Genomic DNA, 9,624 nt, shown 5'->3' with positions numbered 1-9,624 from the left:
TTCCACAGTTTTTATTGCTCTGCGACCTGAGGTTTGTGTTGTCTCTCTTTTAGTCCCAAGAGCTCTGTTTTGAGTTCTCCAGGCTTTGGTGGACTTTCAGGTCTTGTCAGGTCGGGCCGGTAGTAACTGTGCACCACTTGGGCACTGGCACACATGGCCAGGAGGCTGGCCACTGCCATTTTCAGATAACTAGGCCAGGACATGCCCGCAGGCATGGTGGAAGGCTGGCAGGAGGGAAAAGGGGCAGTGTTAGAAGGTTCTAGGCCCACGATCCGCCCCACAGCTATAGGGGCTCGGGGTGCTCTCCTACCCCCACGCACGGAGGCCTGTCTTCTCGGCCAGGACACGAGGTCACTGAGAGGACGGAGAGTTGGCAGGGGACAAATGAAACCTTAGGGCCTTGATCGGTCAGGGAGGGGCGCTCCACGTGCAGAACCGCAGGCCATCTCCCCGCCACCCCGGCCCCCTTGTTTTTTGGGGTTTTTTTTGACAGTCCTGGGGCTTATTCTCAGGGCCTGAGCACTGGGGCTTCCTTTCTACAAGGCTAGTACTCTACCACTTGAGTAACAGTAACATTCCCCCCCCCTTTATATTTATGTGGTGCTGAGGAATTGAACCCAGGGCTTCATGCATGTTGGGCAAGCACTCTACCGCTAAGCCACATTCCCAGCCAGGGAGGAGGATTGTGTTGTTGTTTTGATGACCTACCTGCTCTTCATTATCCCAGCAGGATGTTCTCTGTGGCTGTAAACCATAGAGCTATATCCACAGGAAAATCAGACCTGAACTGAAACCTCCAGAGTTGTCAACCAAAACAAGTCTTTCTGATTTTCAAGTTGACCGTTGATATTGGTCGTGCGATTTGCATGTTGAGGACACAGATTCCATCCTGAACCCTAAGAAGCAGCTCCTCACGCTGACAATAATGCTGATATCTAATGTGAGGTTGACTCCAGGACACTGCGCCTCCAACAACCAGTCTAAGGATGTCTGGACTTTTGGTGTGTCTGGGGCCTCCATCCTGTGGCTCTTGCCTCATGAGTCCAAGCATCCATGCATATGATAGGCATGGACAAAACTCACTATTACGCCAGTGGCTTGTAGGTCAGAAACATGGTTTTGTTCTAAGCATGAGTCCTGCCTACAGGTCACAGAGGGGCTTAGTTTGTGTGTTGGATTGTTTGGTACTTGTGCTTGAATTTTCACGGCTGATTTGCTCATGATTGGGTCCCTACCATGGGAGCCTCATGTTGATCTTGCCTTTTGTAGGCCATTGGAAATTAGAGTTTCCCAGGTTTGTCTGCTTGGGCTCATGAAACCCGAATCCTCAGACCTCAGCCTTCTGAGTTGCCAGGATTATAGGTTGAAGCCCCAGGCATATGGCTTTGGACGGGGTATTGAAACAATGCCCATGCTTAGGAGAAAATGGAAACACAGTGCCTAATGATTTTAGGCTGCACAACCCAGGAGAACCCATTCATGCCCTCAAGTCCTTCTGTGCCAACCCAGAGTGCCCACGCAGGTGACTCGAATAGGGGGACAGTAGCTGTTCTTTGACTCTGGTCTCCCCTCCAGCTTCTTTGCCTTTTGGCTGATCCTGTGTCACTTCTCAAACCTGTGTCAGCTGTCAGTTCATCTCTAGGCCCTTTTCCCAGCTAGCCCCTGCCCAGCACTTAAAAATCTCGCAACTTCTCTGAGTTTCTCTCTTACGAGTTGACAAGCAAAGTGGACAATGGGACTGAAGGCAAATGAGGAATCAAAGAGGTATTTTCCGCGCTGGGGATATGGCCTAGTGGCAAGAGTGCTTGCCTCCTATACATGAGGCCCTGGGTTCAATTCCCCAGCACCACATATACAGCCAGGAGTGGCGCTGTGGCTCAAGTGGCAAAGTGCTAGCCTTGAGCAAAAAGAAGCCAGGGACAGTGCTCAGGCCCTGAGTCCAAGGCCCAGGACTAGCCAAAAAAAAAAAAAAAAGTGGTATTTTCCCTTTGAAGCAACTCTTTGAAGCAAATGATTCTTGAAATCTGAGAGTGCCAGTGAAGGCCTGGAAACAAAATGATCAGATGGGAGCCACGAAGCCCTCAGGAGACATACCCAGAGCTCTGGTCTGACTCCACACAGGGCCTGGCTCACAGGACATCATGAATTCAACATCTGTGGGCAGAATGAGGACAAGTAGATGAAGTTAGTCTTGGCCCTTCTGAAAATGGTAAGCAGGCCACACTGGATAGAGATCCCATTTGGGACTAGGCAGTGTCAAAAGACTGTGACCCTAAGATCTGATGAAAGCAGAAGGAGGGGCAGCAATGTGAGGGGTAAAACCTGCCTGTGCCAGGTCTCGCTTACCCGACTCTGGTCAAGTGCACACACTTCTGCAGAAGTGACATTTGCCTTGTGGAGATTCTAGAATTTGTATCCCATTCTGTCATGACTTCAATACATCCCAACAATTCATGGTTCCCAACAATTTGAAAAAATGATACCTAGCTGTATGTCCCTTTATGTTTCACTGTGATGCAATGAAATTCGCAAATGTCCGATGGGTTGCAGGAACATGTATATGCTTTATCTACTGGTGTAAGTAAAAACAGTAAAACCCTGCAAAGGCTAAGTGTTGGCTGGGGCACATCTGCACCACCCTGATGACAACCAATGCTGCAGGAAGCAGATGGATGAAGGTAACATCTGTCTGGTTCCACGAGCATATCTAGTTCTAGTTTATGGGGCAGTGAAGGAGGAGAGGCAGTCCAGCAGGCCCTCCTTTCACTCCCCTGCTGCTTCTGCTGTTCCACATCTCTGCTGTCCTTTGAATTGAGCCTGATCCACGTGGATAAAATACCTAGTCTATAAAAATAGAGTCAGGATTTGGAAGTCAGGCATAGGTAGTGATAATACAGGTCTCTAGGAAGCCAACTGATTGGAGCAGGATGCTAAATAAATGTGCCTGCTTCCACCCACCGCTCAGCCTAAATCCAAGGGCAGTGCCCTAAAGGACACATGTTCAGGTCAGAGTCAGGCCCAGCATCTTGGCCACACTGTTAGCGCCCCTCCTCCCTCCCGGCTGCACTGGGGACAGCAGGGCCTCCTCACGCTGGAAAGCAGGAGTGGGGCTGGCTGTGGGCCTGGCTGACAGGGTGGCCAGGGAGGAGAAAGAGCGCTGTGCTCCTAACACTGCAGTGCAGCACCTGTGATTGACCTGAGACTCAGCCGCTGCTACCTCAGCCCCAGGAACCCCACAGCTGGCCCCTGGGCCTCAGAAACGGTCTCCCTGCACACTGAGCAGCCTCTGCTCTGGACAGCCCTCCACTGTGCCCCTCATGACTCCCGGCTGCCTCCCCATGGTCACCGGGCGGCTGAGTTCACACAGCCCAAAGTGATGGCCACCTCTGAAGTCTCTCAACTCAGCCGCCAGAAACCCAATGTCCCGGGGAAGAGCTGGCACCGCCCCCTCGGTCCTCAATGCCCCTTCCCCTTTGCCTGCACACAGCCTTGGCTCATGGCAGACAAGCGATCCACGCAGCACTGTATTTTGTTTTGTTTTGTTTTGTTTTGTTTTTTGCCCTCTCCCAACCCTGGGTTAGGATGAGGTTCCATCGCGCAGATGCACAGCTGGTAACAGCTGTCTACTGTAAATGTGTTACTACCCACAGAGTCTATGTCCCTCAAATATTCTTGGCCCTGCCTCAGACACAGCTGTACCCACACAAGGCTGTACACTTGGCCACTGCGCTGACCTTAACCTGCTCCCTGCACACCAGGGCCTTCCCCCCACTTCCTCTAGGGCGCTGTGAGCCTCCTCCCCTCAGGACCACGGGCTCTGCGGAGTCAGCTGGTGGAGCTCATGGTTCTCAAATCGGGCACTGAGTTAGTGCCTTGAATGATGTACCTGAAAGGAATAACAATAACTATTTATTAAAATATATTGAAAGGTACATAACACGAAGGTGAAATAAAGACAAAAGCGGATGTCTTTCAAGGGAGGGAAAGGATTTCTCTAAGTGTTTGAGCTGGCGCTCAGTGGAGCTCTGGACTTCCTGAGTCCACAAACCAAATTGTGCCCGCAGTGTTAGTGGAAGCACACTGGGGTGCATGTGCTGCAGCTAAGTTGCCCTCTCCACCTAAAGGTGGGTCCATATCAGAAAAGATATGCAGAGCCTGTGGGATCTCTGGCGCAGAGAAGACAGGCACAGGTTGGAGTCCATTTGTCCTAAGTGTCAGGGGCATCGTGGAGCTGAATGGTGTGGCCTTGCTCTTCACACATCCGCCACTGGAGGAAGGGGGTTTTCGGCACAAGCATTGCTCAGAGACAGCTCCTGATGCCACAGCACTGTGTCTTGTGCTCGTTCCTCCCCTTCCTCCTCTGATGGGAAGCAGTCCAGGGTAGAACTGCTGGACAGCTCGCAGTCGGCAAAGCCGAGTCGAGCTTCTTCGTCCTCAGACTGAAGGGCTGGAGAGCCTGTCCCGGTTGCAGAGGACACAGACAGCTCCCAGTCAGAAAACCTGAGTCCGAGTTCATCATGTCCTGAGTCAGTGACAGGAGATCCTGTCCCACTTGCAGAGGAGGAGGACAGCTCACAGTCATCATTGCTGATTTCTGGCTCTTCCTCATTTGAGTCAGGTATGGGCGATCCTGTCCCGGTTGCAGAGGACGAATTCAGCTCGCAGTCACCACTGCTGTGTCCAGGGTGTTCGTCATCGGATTCAGGTATGGGAGAGCCTGTCTCAGTTGCTGAGGATGAGGACAGCTGGCAATCATCATTGCTGATTCCTGGGTGTTCTTCATGTGAGTCAGGTATGGGAGAGCCTGTCTCGGTTGCAGAGGACGAGGACAGCTCACTGGCAGCAGTGCTGTGTTCAGGGTGTTCATCATGGGATTCAGGTATGGGAGAGCCTGTCTCGGTTGCTGAGGAAGAGGACAGCTCGCAGTCAGCACTGCTGTGTTCTGTGTGTTCATCATCGGATTCAGGTATGGGAGAGCCTGTCTTGGTTGCTGAGGATGAGGAGAGCTGGCAGTCATCTTTGCTGAATCCTGGGTCTTCTTCATGTGACTCCGTTGCAGCAGAGCCTGCGTTGGTTGCAGAGGACAAGGACAGCTTCCTGGCTGTACAGCTGAGTCCTGGTCCTCCTGTCTTGATTCAAGTTCAGCAGAGCCTGTCAAGGTTGCAGAGGACAAGTCCTCGTCTAGGAGCCGACCCGATTGTTCTGGCTCTTTGATCTTCAGTTTCGTGGGCACTGTGCACCGAGCGCACCCCGCACTTGGCAACTGGGGTTGGCTTGCAGGAGTCACCGCAGTGTCCCCATCCCTGCCATCCTGCTCTGGGCTGCCAGATGCCACCTGCCGGCCTCTCCAGAGGAAGTGCCAGAAGGTTCTTCTGGGTCCAGCTTGGGCGTGGGGTCTGGGGCGTGGGTTGGTCCAGTGTCTGCAGGTGTCCACCAGGCGCTCCCTGCAGGGTCTCCTGGACTCAGAGCCAGTGGAAACTCGCCAACAACAGGAAAACATGGCTCTTTTCTGGCTACCTCCAGGCACCTTTGCGATTTGTGTCTGGAATGTGGCTGCCTGGAGACCTGGGTTCCAAGTTCTCTTTGGTCTTCTGTCAAGGATGAGGTCACTTCCTGGGGTCCTCTTCCTAAGCTTACTCTTCCTCCAGTGGACCCCACACAGTCCCCCTGCGCTTCTGTATATTGTATATATGTACACACACATCTGTAAAATGAATATATAGAGAGATATAGAGATATAGAGTGCTCACAGGTGATCATCTGCAGTAATGTCTCCTTTCATGTGTCAGTCACTGGAAGGCATCTCATCATAATGGGGGTTTGACTGACACAAGAAAAGAGAAATGGGCCTCTGAAACTCCACAGCGTTCTTGTTCCAGATCTGTCTCCATTTTCACATACATAAATGCATATCTATATAACTATGTATGTACATATATATATGTATATATATCTCCATTGACAGCACTCACTCTATTGAGTGACTGCAGTGTATTTTCTCCCCATTAATCTCTTCCTCTCTCCTTCCTAACAGCACGTGTATCTGCATCCTTGTATTCACTTTGCTATACTATAGGTTACTTCTTCTAAGAAGTTAATCCATTAGAAACCTCCTCTGTGTATACCACACTTTAGTCACTGTGTTCATGTTTATGTCCCTATATATGAATTCTTATATGATGATTTCCAAATCTAGTGTGAATTACATCTTTGAGTAGATTCAGATGACTTGATATTTCTGAACCATTTGCCATTTTTTGTTCTTATTTTGTATTGTTAACTTCCTATTTGCTCTCTCTAGTCAGAGATGGAAGACAGAATTGCCCTCATGTGAAATTCACTGAGAATCACTTGAAAGCTTATATGTGATCAGGGTTTTAGTCTTCCTTAAAAACTTGAGAAGAATGCATTGGCTCTGTTTGCAGAAAAACAAAAATTCAACATTGCTTTCATTTACATTCTTGTTTGTTCATGTACTCTATTTCCCATTATATATACTTCTTATTATATTTGCTCAAGTAAGTACTGAGAGTGTTTAAGTCTCCTTTATAAAGTGATTGTTCCTAGTATGATGTGCTCTCATTATCTTGCATAACTTTGCATACCTTTAACTGCTATGTTCAAGTCTCCCAGTCAATGGGATACAGTGACTGTTTGTACCAACTTGTATAAATATAATAGACAACCCGGTTGCTGGGGGCTGACACCTGGAATCCTAGCTTACATCTCCACATGAAGCCAGCTCAGGCTGGAACGTCTGAGACTCTTCTCTCCAGTGAACCAGCCACAGTGGAAGTGTCCCTCAAGTGGTAGAGGGCCGGCCTTGAGCACAAAAGCTGAATGCACAGCCCTGAGTTCCAGCCCCAATACGTGACAAATGGTCACTTCAAAAGGCTCCAGAGAACTAGGAGATCATCAGCTCACCCAGGAATCTGGGCACACCGGCAGAGCTGTGGCTTGCATGCCCGAGTTAGAGTTGGGCAACTCCCTGTTCCAGCCTGGGTGCTTAGGAAATCGGTGTCATTGCAGTGGTGTGTTTGCCTGTGACTGCAGTGAATGAACACAAGGTAACAGCCTTATGCCATCTGCTCTGCTCTGGCTGCCTCATCTCACCAGCACCTCCTGGCTAAAAGTTCAGACCATTTCATAAGTTCCTGGGCTCCCTCTACTGGTTGAAGATTAAGGGGAGAATGTCCTTAGAAAACCCATCAAATTCCTCACTGTCTTCAGTGAATAATTAGAAGAACTAGAAAGAAAGAGAAAACATAGATTCAAAAAATAAATCCAGGATATTCTTCATAATTCAGCTTTCAATAGCCTGAAAATATCTGTATTACCCTCCACATGGGTAGGACCTGAGGAATTACGCTTTCAGGAGACCACTGTCTACTGCAGAAGAGAAGCTATTTGGGTCTAAATTGAAAGGACTCTGCTTGTAAACCATGAACTGAGATTTCTCCAGTTAGGTAGAGAAACAAATAATCCATGGAAGGAGACCGCAAGCACAAACCTTCAAGTAAAGAAGCAAATGCCATCAGTGAAGCAATATTCCCTTTCCTTTCTCTCCTGTCCTTGCTATCCTCTTCCTTGTTCCCCCATCTTTTCCAGTCCCATTGTCTTGTCCTGTTCTGTCTTCTCTTCTCCCCTTCTTCCCCTATCCTATCCTATCCTATCCTCTCCTATCCTATCCTATCCTATCCTATCCTATCCTATCTGCTGTCAATACTGAAACTTCGCAGCACTAGTACTGTACCACACCCGAAACGCTTTGCTTTTATTAACTCTTACTTTGAGATAGTTTCAGGATAATTGTGCCCCAGCTCCCTCCATTCTCCACTCTCCTTGCTCCCTATCCAGAGTAGCTAGGAAAGAAAAATCAACTCCTAGGGCCATTCTGGAATCAGTTCTCTTCCAGCACAAGACCCAAGGTCATGCTCAGTACATCTTTTGTGAAATCACAGTGATGACAAGTTTGCATTTCTAGGCCTCAGAACCCTGGGTTGTGTTATCTAGTTTATCAGAAAGGTTTGAATCCAGAGCAGAGGAATCTAAGATTGAATTATCAGTGACTGTGTGAATTATCTCTGAAGGACTTGAGGGCTAGTTCAGCCTCTCTAGGGTGGGTCTAGGGTGGAGACGAGTGGATTATCTGAGGGAGAATACAAAACACAGAGCTCGGGATCTTCTTCATCTCTACACCCAGCTACTTGGACTTGCTCCGTGCTGAGTAAAGCCGGGGTAGAGGACAACATGGACACGTGCTCTCTCAGCATGGGAGCATGGTGGACCGAGCCTGAAAATTTCAGTGCTCCGTTGGTTTTCTACCTGGAAGAGGAGCAGGAGGAGGAGATTTTCGGTAGGTGACCCCAGTGCCATCTGTTGTCTTCACCCTATCCATCTCTCCCTGTGCTCCCTCTTTGATCCATACTAGGCCCCCACCATCGGGGCACCTGACCCCCAGTTCTGTTGGGGTTTTCCTGTTCTTCCTGTCCTCTTCTGTTCCTAGGGCAGGAGGATAGATATCTTTGCTGCATGGAGGAGCACAGCCACACCCTCATTCAGCTGGAGCCCTGGTTCACCGTCACAGGCCACACTCGAGTCACCGTGGTGGGGCCCCCAAGGGCCAGGCAATGGCTGATGGGCATGATATGGCTTTTGGAGCACAAGGACTTTCACTATCGAGCTCGAGGTAAGCGTCGATGACCTAGTTTGCAGTCAAAGCCTTGCTGCTCATGCATGGCATCTTAAAGACTTGGACTGCTCAGGAACCTGAGAATCACATGTTCCCAAGCCCCCTGGAGGGCAGAGGCCCAGGGTTAACCATATTTGGAATCAAGTCATTGAGAGAGAAAGTGGGGAGGGGGCATCCGAATGGGGACCCATAGGATGGGATGGAATATCTCCTACCCCTCCCTTCATTCCTTCCATCCCCACAGGCTTCCTGTCTGGGCTCCTGGACTCTGACCATTCTTCTCCCTGCCCAGGCTACCAGATGCTGCAAAGTGTCCGGAGCCAGCCACTAACCAAAGAAGACTTGGCCGCCTGCGCCCGTGTGCAGCTGGACTCCTTGGTGGTGAAAGGCTACCAGGACAAGTGATTCACTTTCCTCAGGCTTCCTCCAGCCAAGTGCTTGCTTGCCTTGGGCTTCCGTGGGCTTTGTGTAGTTCTTTGTCCCTGAAGGACCAGCCTGCTCTGGACAGCTCAGTGAAGACATGGCACAGACAGTGGTGGAGGGTGACAGTTTTGGCTGTGTTGTCTCCCCCGGGAAGTCTAGGCACATAGGTGAGAGGCGTCTTCTAAAGTGTGTATTCTGCTGGTGAAGGAGATCCAGAAACACCCGTGGTGCAATCTGCATTGCCTCGAGTTCACTCCCTCTCCCCCTCTTTGTTTCTCACAAGCTTCTCCAGTGCACTCATTTCCCCCACAATCCCTCCCAACGTCTAACAAACACAGTCTCTTTCAAGAGACCTCAGATTTTCACATTTCCAGATTGTTTATACATGTTTCCGTTTGCAGTCGTGAATCATGTTGTGCTCTTGTCTCCGGAATCAGTGTGCTCCCCAAACGGGGAAATCCTGGCAAAAATGTCACTTTACCGGCCATCTCCAAGCCTCCTGTTCAACT

General features: G+C 49.8%; 2 protein-coding genes across 2 annotated transcripts; one reads left to right on the top strand and one right to left on the bottom strand.

The window, feature by feature from the left end:
* LOC125357634 (protein BRAWNIN-like) lies at window positions 1-215 on the bottom strand. The gene has a single exon (XM_048354584.1). The coding sequence runs from the start codon at window positions 213-215 to the stop codon at window positions 12-14; it is 204 nt and encodes a 67-aa protein (XP_048210541.1). The 3' UTR covers window positions 1-11.
* An 8,035-nt stretch (window positions 216-8,250) lies between these two features.
* On the top strand, window positions 8,251-9,097 carry LOC125357524 (putative KHDC1-like protein). Its single transcript, XM_048354502.1, has 3 exons — window positions 8,251-8,356; window positions 8,507-8,689; window positions 8,985-9,097. Exons 1-3 carry the CDS (start codon window positions 8,251-8,253, stop codon window positions 9,095-9,097), a joined length of 402 nt encoding a protein of 133 aa, XP_048210459.1.
* Window positions 9,098-9,624: the final 527 nt, after the last annotated feature.

The sequence above is a fragment of the Perognathus longimembris genome, chromosome 9 (assembly GCF_023159225.1).
Source record: "Perognathus longimembris pacificus isolate PPM17 chromosome 9, ASM2315922v1, whole genome shotgun sequence".
Lineage (NCBI taxonomy): Eukaryota > Metazoa > Chordata > Mammalia > Rodentia > Heteromyidae > Perognathus > Perognathus longimembris.
Note: the sequence above shows the minus strand (reverse complement) of the source record. Positions and strands in the feature narration are given on the sequence as shown.

Excerpts from the sequence above, each read along its gene's own strand:
- LOC125357524 (XM_048354502.1), top strand. The coding sequence starts at position 8,251 with ATGGACACGTGCTCTCTCAGCATGGGAGCATGGTGGACCGAGCCTGAA. Across the intron at positions 8,357-8,506 it reads GCAGGAGGAGGAGATTTTCG|GGCAGGAGGATAGATATCTT; the intron begins GTAGGTGACCCC and ends TTCTGTTCCTAG. Across the intron at positions 8,690-8,984 it reads CTTTCACTATCGAGCTCGAG|GCTACCAGATGCTGCAAAGT; the intron begins GTAAGCGTCGAT and ends CTCCCTGCCCAG.
- LOC125357634 (XM_048354584.1), bottom strand. The coding sequence starts at position 215 with ATGCCTGCGGGCATGTCCTGGCCTAGTTATCTGAAAATGGCAGTGGCC.